The 16,687-nt window shown below is 38.7% G+C and overlaps 1 protein-coding gene across 1 annotated transcript; it reads left to right on the top strand.

Moving 5' to 3' along the window:
* The first annotated feature begins 6,493 nt into the window (after nt 1-6,493).
* On the top strand, nt 6,494-15,851 carry LOC135464817 (neuromedin-U receptor 2-like). Its single transcript, XM_064742385.1, has 2 exons — nt 6,494-6,768; nt 15,104-15,851. The coding sequence occupies exons 1-2, from the start codon at nt 6,494-6,496 to the stop codon at nt 15,849-15,851; spliced, it is 1,023 nt and encodes a 340-aa protein (XP_064598455.1).
* Nucleotides 15,852-16,687: the final 836 nt, after the last annotated feature.

The following is a 16,687-nucleotide window of genomic DNA, read 5'->3' as shown; positions in this document are numbered from 1 at the left end:
TGAGTTTCCCCCGGGCTGCGAACGATTTCCTTCCACTATAATATTGATGAATGCCAGTTATAGGTCGACGTGAGGATAATGGTGGTGGGCCGCCGTCGTATATGTTAAGTATTTCTGGATAAACACCAGTGTAATAAAACAAATAAATATTTATTTATTTATTTGATTGGTTTTTTACGCCGTGCTTAAGAATATTTCACTTATACGACGGCGGCCATCATTATGGTGGGTGGAAACCGGGCAGAGCCAGGGAGAAACCAATGACCATCCGCAGGTTGCTGGAAAACCTTCCCACGTACGACCGGAGAGGAAGCCAGCATGAGCTGGACTTGAACTCACAGAGACCGCATTGGTGAGAGACTCCTGGGTCATTAGCACGCTAACCAACTGAGCCACGGAGGCCATAATAAATAAATAAATGACACCAGAAATAAAATATCTAGACAAAGTGCTCATACTTATTTAACCTGGGTTATGGTAGAGTAGGAATCATGTCACGTTGCGGGTTAACTTAACAAAGAACATCCTTGTTAAATATGATGGGTAACCTAGGTTGCTCGTTGAGTGGGATTAAGAGAATTCTTCACAGTGAAACACATCGGAAAATTCACGTCATATATCTTTTTTTACATACCACGTCCTAATTTTGAATCGTTTAAATATATTTTATTACATTTGACCATGAACACTTGTCTTGTCGTTACCCAGCATTCTTCAGTATAGTACGAAAGAGCACAATTCTAATGTAGTCTATGCTTTGTGTCTGCGTATGTGACAAAACTACAAAACAACCATGATTTACTACAGGAAGTTCACTGCCAGTCTTGTAAAAATAGTCCATATTTTTGTTGTAGAATAACCAGTGCAGTTTTCACCCTAAACGATTTATCTTACAGATATTATTTTTACTGAACTAACATCTGTGGAAGTTAGAGACTTAACAACAGAAATGAGCTGGTTCAACGCTTTTGTTTACAGCAACATTGATTGATTTGACAGGACAAGAGGATTTGAAGGCGGAACTCATCGGTAGAGAGTGTAAGCGTTCTCAGGTGATACATTAGCTTTTTTCCCGGTGGTGATTACATCTTTCATGATAAGTAATCCACAGATTCGTTGTATTATATGGATTTGTGTCATATGTATAGCCCATGATTATTTTTCCGTCCGTTGATGCACGGGGTTTTGATCAAGTACATCGGAAATTCCTAATCCATCTAATTTGAATAATTACAACTGTGGGAACTGTTTATGGCATTTATTATTTATATGTAAGGTAAATGTATCGCTCTGGTTGTTATTTGACGAAAACATGACTTCCAGGCAACAGCTAATGATTGTTTGAAAATCTAACATATCTTCTAATACTTTAATAACAAAACCAAAGTGAAACCAAGTGTGCTCAACTTGACAACACATGCACGCCCAGCGTGCACGTCAGCAAGATTGTTTTATTTCGTTGCTAAATATGAGGTCTGGATTTTGCTGTTGGGACTTCTGGTTTCTTCAGTTTTGACATTTTCCGGAATAAAAGATAATATGACTTTACATATTGGTTAGCCAGTTCAGTATAGAAGTTAATGATTTGTTATCAAAGATTGATTAATTTTTCTTTGTACAATACATAAAAGAATGCATAAATTACAGAATTTATTTCACACTCCTGGCATGTAGTTACCTTACTCCATAACAACAGAGCCGTAGAAAGATACATACATGTATAACAAAAAGAGAACAGCAGTTGTTTTTAATCCTGCTTTTTTTAAAGCATAGCTTGACATGTTCAAAATCATCTAGATAACTAGAGATCCACGCTATAAAGCGCAAGGCCAATTCCCAAAAGAACGTTCAACACAAACCACCAAAGAATTGTGTTGAAAGAAGGCATGGGGTGTTCTAGGTGAGTAAATTAAAACTCCACATCGTGTACCATGCTAGTTTATAATTTGATGATAATCAAAATATGTGTCTTAGTTGAGCTTTGTTTGCAGCTGTTCGGGTATACAAGATAGCGATATAATTCTACATGAGGAATATACGGAAGTGAAACTATGAACAGGCTGCAAAAGAATGTGGACTTGATTGAAATCCGCATATATCAGTGAGGGGTTCCCAGAACATTATGCTGCGCTAGCACCCCACCCCTCCCTCCAACCGTAAGGAATGGTCTTGGGGGCATAAACTGCGATTTTATCCAGCCCGATGGGTATACGTCCCCTAGCCCTGGGTTAAGTGAAATTTACACAATACACATTTTTATATCATGGTGCTATATATATATATATATATATATATATATATATATATATATATATATATATATATATATATATATATGAATTCCTGGTGCTATATATATCATGGTGCTATCTGTCTGTCTGTCTATATATATATATATATATATAGACAGACAGACAGGGTCTAGCAAATGCTTCAAGGCGAGATATGTACATGCCAGTAAGACCCTTGGGTATATGGCTATCCAAGCAAGAATAATTAAAAATGTCAAAATCGAATCCATGTCTGATGCCACAAAGACAGCTTGACATGTGATGTTTAAACTTACAGTAATGAATCACGTAGCGAATTTACTGGATTCTATTTCAGGTGATCAACTTTACTTCCAATTACAATTTGTTTGGGACAAATATAGGGAAAGGTGACCGGAAAACGTTGTTTTTCCCACATTTTGATAGATCTTTTGTATGTGTAATAGAGTCTTAGCTCGCCATTTGGCAAATAAAGCACAAATCAACCTACGGATGAAAAGATTTTATCTTTCTAATGAAATACATTTCCCTAGTATTATTAACGATACCACGAACAATACCAAAACCCAGCCTCTGTAATCACCTGGGATGTATTAGAGTCTTGGATACTATCTGGCTGACACAATTTCCAAATCCTTAGCCTTGATTTCTTGTACTTTTTGTGCACAAAACAAGTCACCTATACGTGCTTTTCTGGATAGATGTTTATGTAGGCCACGTAAGCACTATATAATGTTCAATATAGCAATCTTTAACACATCAGAGCTTTACTCGTTTATCTCTTGTCTGAAAGCTCTATATAGGAAGCTAACAAACTGTTGTTTAAAGCACAACGGAAGCCAAACGACTGGGACTATATAAGTCAATTTATTATGCGCATTTCTCGAACCAGGTCAAGCAGTAATTCATTTCCGGTCATGGTTATAAATGTATCAATTATTTCTGGCTGTTAATACCTTGGATCCCCATATACCACAAGGAATTCATGGTGCTGTGATTGGCATTCAGCTGGGAAGAACAACATCTAATTCCAAGCGGTGGGGGTGTTAACTTAGATGTTGTTCCAGCTGAATGCCAATCACAGCACCATGGATTCCTTGTTGTGTATAGGGATCCAAGGTATAAACACATCTAGACAACAGTTAGGGAACATTGAATTCAAATTCCAAGCGGTGTGGGTGTTAACTTTGAATTCAATGTTCCTTAACTGTAGTCTTGATGTGTTTATATATAGATAACCCAAGCACAACTCCAGTATATCAGATCTGAAAGCCCTGAATGCAGGTTAACTTTTGTGTCATGTAAATAAAGTTTTAGAGTAAGTTTATTTTCTTGTTTGCTATATGCACAGGTTAGGTTTTCGAAAAACTTTGCTTCTTTGTCTTTTCAGGAGAAATAGCAGCATCAAGTTACTGATGACTGCAGAATAAAATATCTAACGATGTGATGTATTTCTGAGATGAAGTTTAAGTCTCAATCCTCTAGCTTTTTAACAAAGCGGTCTAATCGAAAGAAAATCTAGCTGCATTTGTAGGTATCAGCCTAGCTCAGATGGCCTTGTGTAACGAAACGCAATATGAGTATAAACAGCTAGCGAACAGCACAAATCTGACTGTGGAAGATAGAAACACCGAGCTCCGTTCATACATACTATGCACTGTTACTTTAGTGAACAGTACCTATTATAGACCGAGAGATCAAACCACAACATGCCCGAATACATCAAGAACTGCACTGACTATGAACTATATAAATATGGCGTTGTGAACGGTGACCATATTTATATACTAATTGACTATTACATTATATCTATCACGGTGGCAGTCTACCATGAAAGATAAAGCAAATAAATACAAAATACCCAATTTATTTATGTATTTATTTGTTTGTCCCTTATTTCACTCGGCCAAGGAGTTTTCTGCCTTGATATTATGGCACTCCTTCGAGAACATACCAGCACAAGCTATGGAAAGCCGGCCAGAGGAAATAAGCTTTCAATGATGGAAAGCTGACAAAAAAAAAAAAAAACCAAAAAAAAACTTTGCCATGGCGATGTATAGCTTGTCCCTGTAGGATTCTTATTACCTTACATGCCAAAATACTTCATGTTATCCTCTCCTGAAAGATCTATTCTTGCTAAACATTGATTTTTTTATACGTATTTAGAATCCGTAAGAAAAGCTTGACTCGTGAACTTTACATTGCATTTTTGCAGGAAAATTTGATTCCTTTATAAAATGCAAAGTATAGCCCAGAAAAAATTATCTACGGAAAGCTACCCGAACACATCTGCTATTGCATTTCACGTTCTACGTCGATTGGATGTCAATTAATGATTAGCTTCACTATAAAGTATCATCTATGGCGTCATCGTGATGTACCAAATTAAAACAAAGCCTTGGTGAACAACAGAAGGCAGTTTTACATATGGTGTTAAAAATAACAGTCAGTTATTAAACTGACACCTTATCTTTAAGCGGCGCTTCACAGAGACATGAAAAACGATATCAATACATCATTTATCGATATTAACACATCATTTATAGGTATGGATAAATGAAGTATTAATAATATTTATCAATTTACATAATTCAGCATTTTATCCCTCTGATTATTTCTCTTTTCTGACATCTCACAATAATTTTCACTGGAAGTTTAAACATTTTCACAGGACTGAGCGAAACAAACTGAGGGAAAATTGACAAAAGTAGCTCCGTACCTGTTCCGTCCCTGTGAATCCAACCTTGGTCCTTTGTGAATCCAACACTGGTTCTTTGTGAATCTAACAATGGTTCCAACCCTTATGTTTTGTGAAGCCAGCTCTTGTCCTTTGTGAATCCAGTCCTGATTTTCTGTAAATCCAGTCCTTGTCCTTTCTGAATCCAGCCCTTGTTCTCTGTGAATCCAACCCTTGTACTTTATGAAGCTAGCTCTGGTTCTTTGTGAATCCAGCCTAGGTCCTTTGGGAATCCAGCACTGGTTTTTGGTGAATCCAGTTTCCATCCTTTGTGAATCCAACCCTGGTCCTTTGTGAATCCAGCCTTGGTCGCTAGTGAATCTAGCCCAGGCTCTCTGGTTTGTGATTGATGTTTCTCACTGTAAGTTATAAACATGCTGACAGTCAAGTAGTTTCATTTGACGGAAATGAGAAAATGTATGTTTGGCTCTTGCTCGGTGTTGACAATGACTGGACAATACATTTTCTGGTTATATTTTGATAAATAGTGTTTTCAGACTTTCAAGTACTACACATTGCACGAGCTGCATTCTGTCAAATATGGTGTTGAGTATTGTCTTGGAATCTTGTGCTAACTTCAACGAGCTCAGTTATACTTCATAACAAATGAGAGAATCCAGCAAAATCACTGAGCTTGCTTACGTCAAACGTCTTCAAATGTGTGGTATATTTTAAGAATAACTGTGTTTTTTTGAACTTGCCCTGGAGTGTTGCTATCTGTTAGTGTCACATTATTTCTAAATTGCAGTGATGTAGTATGGATTATATTTCAGATGAAAATGTCACTGCGGGTGGATAGTTACAACCCCAGAAAACAGCTTCAGTGATACAGCAATCTTGATTGGTAATGTGTATTCTTTGTAAGGTTTCGCGTTGAAGTCGTGTAAAACACCAAACGGTAACATTTGTTCCTTTGAACTAATTCGATGAACTTCCAGGGGGAATGTAAATTTATATTGTTTGCTGATTTAATGTGCATGAATACAAATCTTCAAAAGCCAGTAAATGTCAGTAAAAATTCAATACGAGCGATTTCCCTGACCACATGCTGAATATTGTGCAAACGGGCCAGGCTCGCGTCATTTTCTACACGCACGGGTGTAATAAACGTCATTGGGTTTAACTGAAACCATGAATAAGACACATGATAAAAAAAAACAAAAAAAAAAACAAAAACAAAAAAAAAAAAAAAACAGATTCACGACACGTGCTAGAAACGTTAGAGAGAGGAAATTATTCAAAATGTAAATTTTCATGTCTCTACGGGTGTGAGATTATCGATGTGAGTGGATAGCGACTCGTTTGCCATTTGTAGAACACACCTGGCCTGAACCACAGCGTATGGATACGCCTTCACAGATCGCAGTGGACGAGGCTGCTAACTGCTCAGTCAATCTTCAGATAGAGACCGGGAGAGCCGGGGCCCGACTTCAACCAGACTACTCTCCGTCCTGACACTCAAAGTTCATTGATGAAAGGGACTACAATGAATGCAAGCGAAGAACCTTGTGCTGACAACAGGGTAGACTGCGGCCAGTTTGAGACCCCGACCTACTTCCTGGTGTTAATGACCTCACTGAACGTCGTCATTTTCCTGGCGGGACTCTTGGGTAACGTGGCCGTCATAGGGGTTTTGTTGAAGAATCGAGGGTTGTTTGAGACAACAGGAGTTTTTCTGCTGAACCTAGCTGTAGCTGACTTGCTGGTCATCCTCATAGCCCAGCCCACAGCTCTCATGGATCTGTTTACACAAGAGATCTGGTATCTGGGAGAAGTCATGTGTGAGTCCTGCTTTCCTTTGTCTCGTTTTTAAGGATGATGCTATTTATACATGTTTTTCTTTTGATGCATGGCTATGTAGCAGTTGGTTTCTTAGAATGACCAATACAGAAACTACAGATGCTAAATCAATAGCTTGTTAAACACAGGCTAATTTGTCTGCTGTTCTTTTCTTTGCAATATTTTTGTTTCCAAATATGAAATAACCAAGAGATTTCTACGAAAAGTGAAAAATGTTAAAGATCCCACTCTATGGGTCTCAACGCCAACAGCGGACAAAGCACACTCCGATAACTTCAAACGAAAAACGATGTTTAAAATAGTTTATCTTCTGTTAAGATTGCGTGAATCGTTTATGTTGATGGGATGAATGGATGATTGGGGCCCAACACCAGTTCTGCTGTAATGCATTGATATCGTGGGAATATGTTGATTGGACCGGCTTAACAAAAACTGATATTTAATATGGGTTGGCATCAGTAATGTCAACATAACATACATGTTTCTCTTACACTGGCGTTGCAATCATAGCGAAACGTGTATGTTTTTATCCATGAAAGGATGGTCCGTGATCTCCAGAACATCTGCTGGAGAAACCGATGGTTTGACACATCACGGAGAAACCCATCTTATCACCCTGCACTTTTGTGACCTTTCTAAATGTAAGAAATGCCCTAATCTTGTTATATAAGAGGGATATAGGGTCTGTTTGTTTATTGGATTGGTGTTTTACGCCGTGTTATGAATATTTATATTCATATTTATATTCATAAGTTATATTTTATAACTTAGAATATAAAGCGTAAATGGAAGCTAAAACAAACTTTTGTACACTGAATATATATACATATAGCCAAACATAACATTATGAAAGATTTACTAAACAACTATACCGTTACAAAGCAGCGCTGATGTTCGTGGTGCTCCAATAAAGCTCTCAGCATTATTGGTTTGTTCGATGCTTTTCTGTGCCACTGTGGTTAAGCACACCATTAACTTCTATCTTCTATATAGTTATCGGATTGGCTGAATGATGCGTGATATAAAGTTCTCTGAACTTTGTCCCGTCATCAAACGCTCTACTCTGTATCCCATTACTTCATAACAGGTATGGAGAAGTTTCCTGTCTGACAATTACTTGAGGTTGGATGCTGTTTCTATTTATTTTCATGTAGTCAATCTATTTTGAGTTATTCCTGTTACCTTTTTATTACAACCAGTATGCATAAAACGTCATGAACTTTGCTTGATTACAGTTAACTGTTGTCAAGAAACCTTTCACGAGTTAACATGATAGGTTAGACAGCGTGTTGTTTAGATCAGTACTGAATGTTGCGTTATGCTAAACAAGATCAATACAATTTCACTTTCGCTATTACCCCGTAGAAAGATAAAACATTATGTTAGAGGTAAGCGAGAAACAATCTGGATGATTTGCGTGTTGGAACATCGCCATGGCAGAAGGATTTGAAAAGTTTTAGTGAAACGTGCAAAACTGGTGATATTGTCAGTTTGGGAGTTTTCCTGTATCTTTTTAAATTTTATATCTATTATTTTGCTTTTGGTATTAAAAGAATGACATCATTTTAGGAGCGTACTTGATGTCAAAGTCCTTTTGAAAAATTTTTTTGAAAAATTTTTTTTAGTGGTAGCATGGTTTCCTGCAGATTTAAGCCGATTGAAGCCGGTTGCGGATCGCAAACTAATCATCTAGCGCTTTATTCCGAACAGTAATGCATCGGAATATTTGTTTCCGGAAGCTATGCTGAAATTTGCCATTCTGTTTTTTATTGTGAAGTTCAAGGAAAATATGCACTAAAAATGCATCCCATTAAAAACGCACCCTTTTTAGTATAACCCATTTTGTATCTTTAGCTAATGCATTTTGTTCTAATTTGAAATGACAACTTTTCCTTACACTATATGATTTTTGACAGTGTACGGAGGCGGAGCACTGACTGTGTGTGCACAGCTCAACCTGTTACCTGACTCTCCCGTTGTATTATCATACTGGTTGAAAACATGATCCCTTGATGACAGCTTTGTGTAACGTCGCAGCTACAACTTTGGGGCAGGATACAAATACCTGCAATACAAGGAATAAGAAGGTTCTACCACTTAGTGAAGTGAAGGCTAATCGGTTGCTCTCGGGTTTGGAAAGGAAGCTGAAAAAAAAAGCTTATCTGATATACCTTGGCTACTTCGTTGACTAAAAACTTTTTCGCAAAGTTAACGTAAAGGGAACGATCCAGACAGCTCACATCAGAAACCAAGCATTTATATTTGCGCCACGAGATGATATAAAATAACAAAAAACTTACAACACAGAGTTTAAAACCATAGCAGTGACGACAGTGTGATAATTGGCAAGTGGTCACACATAACCGGTCAAATACGACCTCTTGTCGATTTATCTGTGTTAAGGTTTTGTTCAAAGTGTTCACCTAAATGCTTAATTAGCACCAAGTTAAACTCCTCACAGACTGATATGACTGACCATGTCCAAAATCGTAACTCTTTGCATTGATTTCATCTTGCTTATTAAGTGTGATGACGACTCAGCCTTTTAAGTAATCCTGGACTTGTGACGTCTGATAAATTGCTGCCCAAACTAACTCCCACACCCACCTTTTTTTTACCTATTTCTGCTTTAGCCAGGGAGATTTGGGGGTATACGTTGTCACTGTTTAAGCATTTACATGTATGTGCGTGTGTATGTGTGCGTGCGTGTGCGTGTGTGCGTGTGTGACACCAACCATGACACCATACTTAGTAACATTATACTGACACCGGGCCAACCAGTCCCGTTTCATTGCTGTAACCTCTCCGTGCTGAGCACCAATCGAGGCAACAATAAGTACTATTTTTCAAGTCTTTCGTATGACCCGACACAGAAGCATTTACAAAAAAGTTAGAATAAAACCATCAGGTAACCAGACAAGAGGCCTGATTTGTCACATTGTTGTCGCCGCACTACTTGGCTCTCTCTGCTGTAGTCTTTTACACTGAATAAGCAGAGCGTAGCTAGGTAAAACCATCTCCACTGTACAGAAAACAGGAGACTGTCAGGAGCAACACTCATTGGTAAGAAATCTATTGGAAATATATACAGTATGCATTTTCTTTACAAACAAAATATGTATAACGGGCTTTGGACTGAAGTATCTTCTATGTTGCTCTGTTGTATGTATAGGAATCATTCACAAGCATCTGCTAAGTACGGAAATGGCGTTCGCAGAAATGTGCGATCGTCAGACAAATGTCGTTATATGGTGTTATAGATAACTATTAGTTGATAAAACCCACTACCAATAACCACTTTCTACACAATACGCCTGTGGATATTGTCAACGGCAGGGGTAACCGCTAACCTTCCCTTGTCATAGATCATGGCTCCGGTACCCACTTTTTGGATGTGGCTTTGCCAGACCATGGGGTTTAGGAATGATGTAAGATTGGTTACCGTTGTTCACACAATCCGTAAAACACAATGTTTCACGACATGAAGTGTTATATTATCCCTACTTTGTCCTGGTTAAGCCAAGTTAAGTAAATAGAGTTTTGAAAATAGACCTATCGTGTATCTGGTTTAGTACGTCATGAAATAAATGTAGCCTTCGTTAAACCTAGTCTGTTGTCAGAGTTTAACTATACGGACTAAATAAGCAGCCTACTAACTCTGAACTCAGCGTGAGCTTATGCCCAAAGCGTGAGCTTATGCCCACATTAGTAATCTCGGACTCTATTGGACTCTTTTTCGTCGTAATCTTCTAGTATCCGCGAACGTAACATCATCATGAACCCAAATAATCGCTGTTCCATGGTCTTATGTAATACATGCTATTACAGAGTGCAACACTTCCTAGAAAACGAAGGGATTATTTTGACATTAGATTAGAAGCCCCATTTACGTGGGCTTTCTAAAGGTGTCGTTAATCAAGTTTGTATCGACATATGTCACTTAACTTCCCCTCCATCGCTAACCACTCATAAAACGTGTCCGTGTATTGTGCCACTCTTTATTAGCAAAAGTCATACAATGGACGAGGGCCGTCTTATAGCTTCTCAGAATGTACAGGCCTGTGTCATAAAACGTGATTGGAAACGACTGCAGCACACTGCATAACGTAGAGGGAGGGCAGTCTTTATATTCTAACCCTGCAATATTCCGTTGCTCTGCGAGTTTAAACATAACCGTCAATATTGTACCTCTGGTACAGAAGGAAAAGATTTGGCATAGTCTAAAATGTTCATGAAAAACTCTTTTATAAATGAGAATAATAGTTTGACTTCTCCGCATTATTTTATTTTATGAATCCTACTGAAATGTCAAGGTAAGCACTTATTTATGCCAGCCCCTTTATGAAATCCCACAAACGCTGTGCGTCATTTATTGGCCAGCGTTCAGGCTCAAACTAGAAAGTCAATTCCGAGTAAGATATTCACCCGAGCAACACCGGAGATGGAGGATGTATAAACATCCGTATAGGACACTGTGATGGGGCGTCTGTTTGATTACGCACTGCGGTTTTACTCCTAACTTTATTGTCTATTTTTCTACCACGAATCCACAAATCCTAACAGACCTAACACAAATTCTGATTCAAGGTAGGCTCCCCCTGGACAGATGTCGTGTTTCCCTGGTTTTCCATTAGTTGGTCAGCAGATCAGTCACACTGATATGTAGAAATTGTGAAAACTGGTCTATTATAGGACAGAATAACAAGGTCGATAGCAATTCCTTGTGGCCGAATCTCTCTACACAACCCAGAGTATAAAAACCCAAGTTGTAAAATGCACCGTGGAGTGCAATTCTATAACCATTATATGTTGTTCTGTTTAAATCACTTCGTGTTTATCTGGCACAGTTAACAGCTCTGTGATATGACCCCTTCTGTGGCATCAAGCTGGAAATTTACTTTATAGTTGGCAAAGTTTATATGTGCTTTAAAGCACTACTAACCATAATACCCTTGACCAATGAGGTCGAGTGTTCGAATCCAGCTTTCGTTGCTTCAGCTGCGGCTTTAAGCTTGTGAGGTTTGTGAGGAATCTGGGGGAAGGTAGGTGGTTCACCGCACACATTCTGATTTCAACCTTCCATAAAAATGAGTAAATAAAATGCTAGAATACGACGTAAAACACCGATTAGATAAAACAACATATATGAATGTATTGAAGGTTTTGGGGTTAAAACGCACAATGTTATTAATACGAACGTGACACCCATCATAAGCAGGAAAATTTGGGTTGAAAATTAATTTAAGAATCCAGTGTGAGTGGGCTGTATTTAATCGGCCACAACTTACGAAAGCTCTCGGGTCTTTTTCACAGAATGCCTGGTCACACTTTTACTATTATTATTTCAGTCAAGTAAAACTTCAATAGTAAAACTCTTGTACCTATTTCACTTTAGTCAATAAGTAAAGCTTCAAAAGTAAGACACACATAACACGTTAACGTCGAATTTGCTTTCTCCTATAGCCACTTCCTGAAGTGACAAAGGATTTTGGAGAACAGTCCAGTATTGATGTCAGAGGCACTTGTACACCTTGTCACAGAGAAGGAGGCAAGGGAACTATTATCTATCAAGCCTGTTATTGGTGTTTCAATCCATAGATATTTTGTTCTATCTTTATCACAGCTGTTGTAATTACTATTATTACTATTAGTGTTATTATTATTACTATTTGCTATCATTTCTTCGATAACACAGTATTTATAATCTGCTCAAATCATCTTATATACTGAATGAACACAAACGTAAAACTAATGTAAATATGGACTAGTAAGTGTGTAAACAAAAAAAACAAAACAAAACAAAGAAATGTAATATGTATTAATAAAAGCACTGATTTGACGGGCCACGATATCGGAAAGGGAAGTGGCCCTAAAACCCGCATTTTAAATGTTAAACCAAGCATAGAAACATACATAGATAACTCCAGTGCATATGCCTATCGCTTTTTTTTCATAACCACAATGTACATTCGTTGAATGCACGATCGTTTTTGATAACTCCAGTGCACACGTCTATCGCTGATCGCACTGTCGTTTTTCAAAATCACATTGTGTATGTCTATCATTGATTGCACGTTCGATTTTATAACCCCAATGTGCAAGTATTTCGCTTTTTCTAAATCACCATCACGATGCCATTCTGAAGAAGCCCCTCATTGACCCTTTGCAATGAGAACTGCGTGTGTGTTCCAGGTAAAACTCCTCCCAGGCTTTATCGCCCTGCCAAGCGATGTCAAGATGTTTGTGATCAACATATCACGGGTAAAAGAGCATGTTTTTAGGACACACATCATAGGAAAGATTGAAGTATCACGACTGTTCACGCATCCATTAACGTTTGATTAATGCCTCAGCCATATTTTCTGACAGTGGCCTGTATGCATTAATGATACTTCTGGGATCCGAGTGTCTTATGTAGTCGTTTATTAGGCATCATGTGATGAGAACAAACCGTTGAGGGGATGTTGCTCTCTAGCTAAATTATTGATGGCCCGGGAATACTGAGCAATAGTTTGTCTAGTGGGAGAAGGGCAAGCCGCCAATGATGACATTGCACAGAGATCAAGTGTCTCACATCTTCGATTATTTCTTCTAGGCAAGCCGATTTGGTCTCCAGAACTCAAATTCTCAACAAATACAACCAATGATCGTCAATGATTGGTCAAAGCCAGTGATAATCGAAAATAGCGGTATATTTAATCCATTCCTCTATCTCGTACTTAATTTCACTTATCATGCGTATTCAAATGCCATCAGGATAAAGTGAGGAGAAACAAGACTCACGAAATGGTGTCAAGCCGTCACATAGCTACCAGGAATGGATGCCTTGACTTGACGCTGTTCTAGCCATTTGACCCCCCAAACAAAGCTAATCAGAGGTGTTTGTCACTTGCGTTTTAGACCAGACGCTTCAAACGATTTACATTTATAACACTTCAGCGCCATTACTTTATTACTTACTGGCTGTCTGCAAATTTCTCTTTAAATCATGACAGCCTTGTGTATGCAAAGAGGGTAACTATTTCTAGGTTAAGATGATGGGAAATCCCTCACTAACATGGCCATACATCTATCAGTTTCATTGTTATTAGTTTTCACCCAGACCTAACGTTTGTCCTTAAAACGGAAATAAGATTATCAACAAACAAGAAACGTAGAATTTAATTTCATCAATGGCAAACAGGCGGATTAGTTGAAGTTGTGTTTGGATAATAATTTCCAGCGAGATACAGAAAAAATCTCATTTTCGAAGTTCTTCCCTAACTGAAAAGGAGAAAACTGCCTGAATTACTTTTCGTGTGGGGGAGGAGTGAGGGGTCATGGTTGTATTTCCCCGTCATATTTACATATACGTCACATCTGAAAAATTGTAACAATTTCTAACTTATCGCCCCGCCTACCCTTTTTCAGCGGTCTCATGCATGGAATCACGACTTTGTCCTTCTTTGCAGATGTTCATTATGACAAGTAGATGCTAAAAACACGAATTTGTGACGTCATTCCCGAAGCCCCGAAAAAGTACGTCCCAATCTTCATGGGGCGTGCACCTGTTCATATATGATCGTGAGGGTCTGTCAGTGCATTAGTGTGTTTGCGTGTGACGTAATCTTGTGACCACGCTATTGTAAAAACTAAATAAGTAAAACTGTTCACATTTGGTACACACTTCCTTACCACTACATATGTCAGGATATGTTTAATTTATGTTTTTATTTTTTCCACATTTTACAGATACTGGTTTTTTAATACCCCATGAGCACGTCTTTATATGTGTATATGTTGGTGTGAATCTGATTGACCACAAAGGGGCAGGGGAGAATATGTGCATTTAAATATAATAAAAGACTTCAGTTATAGCACGGAGAGTAAACAAGCTGGCAACAACGACAGTGTGATAGCTGACAAATGGTAACGACGTCTTGTATTTTAAGCTAAGCTTATATGCTTGGAAACAATTTCTTGCCTATTTTATCACTAAAAACTTCTAGTTGTTTTCTCCTATACTTGTGTGCAGTTGGCCTGTGTATATAACATTTTCATATGTTACGCTGGGTGAGTTTTGTGAACTTCGTGTGTATTATTATTAGACCCATTATTGTTAATCAGGACTGATCCTACTCTCCGGTTGGCGACTTGCATTATCCCACCACCCACAGTCGCCAACAGCCCTATATCGTCTGCTGTATTCGAGGGCCCATACAGCCTATTACAAGGATTCCTTTCCTGTAGCTCCATCGTTTCTCTGCCCATATTGTCTTGTTGTACAAGGTGTAATTTGTCTTTGTCCCCCTCACAGGTCGAGTCATCCCTTTCTGGAGAACACGGCGACGACGGTGTCCATTCTAACGGTATTGGTGATTAGCCTAGAGCGTTATATTGCCATCTGCCACCCATTCCGCCGATGTAACACCTGTCTGCGGGACCGACAGCTAGCAACGCTGCTCTGTCTCTGGACTCTGGCCGTCTTCATATGCCTGCCACTTGTCTTCATCACAACGCACAAACTATCCAAGTTCTATGACGGCAGAATGGTGCCCGTCTGTAGGGTGACTATCGAGGACCAGTGGAAGCAGGTGTACATCGTGGGCATGGTGGTTGTCATGTACCTGGTTCCTGTCATTGTCTTTGCTTACCTTTACAGCGCTCTAATTCGCCGTTTGTCCAAGGACATTACTCCGACAGGAATGGACAATGATGATTGCGTTTTTGGAGACGGCAGTTCAAGGCCTTCTGTGTCACGAGCTAGAAGGAAAGTGATATTTATGCTGATCGCTTTGATTACTTTGCTCTTTATGTGCGTACTGCCATTCCGGATTGTCAGTCTCTGGATGATTTATGCTTCTAAGAAAAGTCTGCTTCAGCTAGGAATTGTCGGTTATCTGAGCTTGCTGCGGTTTCCTCAGATCCTAGTATACCTTCACAGTGCCGTGAATCCTATTGTGTATAACGTCATGTCTCGACGTTTTAGGCTCGCATTGCTCAGACTGCTGCCAGCTAAACCGCAATGCTTTCAAATTCGAGACGAGAGCAAAAGCAGAGTGTAAGATTGAGAAATGAACACATTGAGAAAAGAGTGTCAGTTGTTCCATCGATCATCGTATATATATAGTGGGATCTTGACACCCTATAATGGGACGGCGGAGGATGGCTGGTGTCTGGTCATTACCATTGTAGCTTGCGTGTTCTGGTTCTTTATCGAACCAAACTCCAATGGAATCTTCGAACATCAGCGGAGAAAAAAAATGGTACATTTTACAGGTTCATGTCATTTTTTCAAAGCGTTTCTACTCATTTCATGCGCGCGTTTGGCACACACACACGCATATAATCTGATCTTCTGACACATATGTACTGGTACATGTAACATGTCAGGCTAGAAAAGGAGACCTTTGCGTGACATGATTTTTAAAAACGTCAAAACGTCAAACAAATTGGGTTGTGTTTCCTTACAGCACTCACACGCCCAAATAATGGATGAATCGGTCCCAAGCTTCCAAACTTCCTATGCTTTACATGTTGTTGATTTTGTAGAAACATAAGCCACCGCCCCTCCCACAGAAAAAAGAAAAAAGCAAAACAAAAAACAAAAACAAAAAACAAGAAGAAAACCCACTCGTATTTATACAACTATTACACCCAGTTGTTAATCGTCGTCCATACAAAAATGTTACAAATACATGTTAGATGATTTCATCAGGACATTCCATTTTGCTATATAACAAGATTGCGTCGTTTTCTCTCCTTTCCACACAAAGTTCTAGAGATGAACAGGTCCTCATTCCGTATTTAATGTCTTAATGTAATACTTCTACATGTTTATTTTCTAACTTTTCTCATCTCTTCATTGTGAGTTATTTCCTTTTAAAAATGAATATAAACG

This window comes from Liolophura sinensis, chromosome 1 (assembly GCF_032854445.1).
Source record: "Liolophura sinensis isolate JHLJ2023 chromosome 1, CUHK_Ljap_v2, whole genome shotgun sequence".
Lineage (NCBI taxonomy): Eukaryota > Metazoa > Mollusca > Polyplacophora > Chitonida > Chitonidae > Liolophura > Liolophura sinensis.
The sequence above is the reverse complement of the archived record's forward strand: the minus strand, read 5'-3'. Positions and strand labels throughout refer to the sequence as shown.

Excerpts from the sequence above, each read along its gene's own strand:
- LOC135464817 (XM_064742385.1), top strand. The coding sequence starts at position 6,494 with ATGAATGCAAGCGAAGAACCTTGTGCTGACAACAGGGTAGACTGCGGC. Across the intron at positions 6,769-15,103 it reads CTGTTTACACAAGAGATCTG|GTCGAGTCATCCCTTTCTGG; the intron begins GTATCTGGGAGA and ends TCCCCCTCACAG.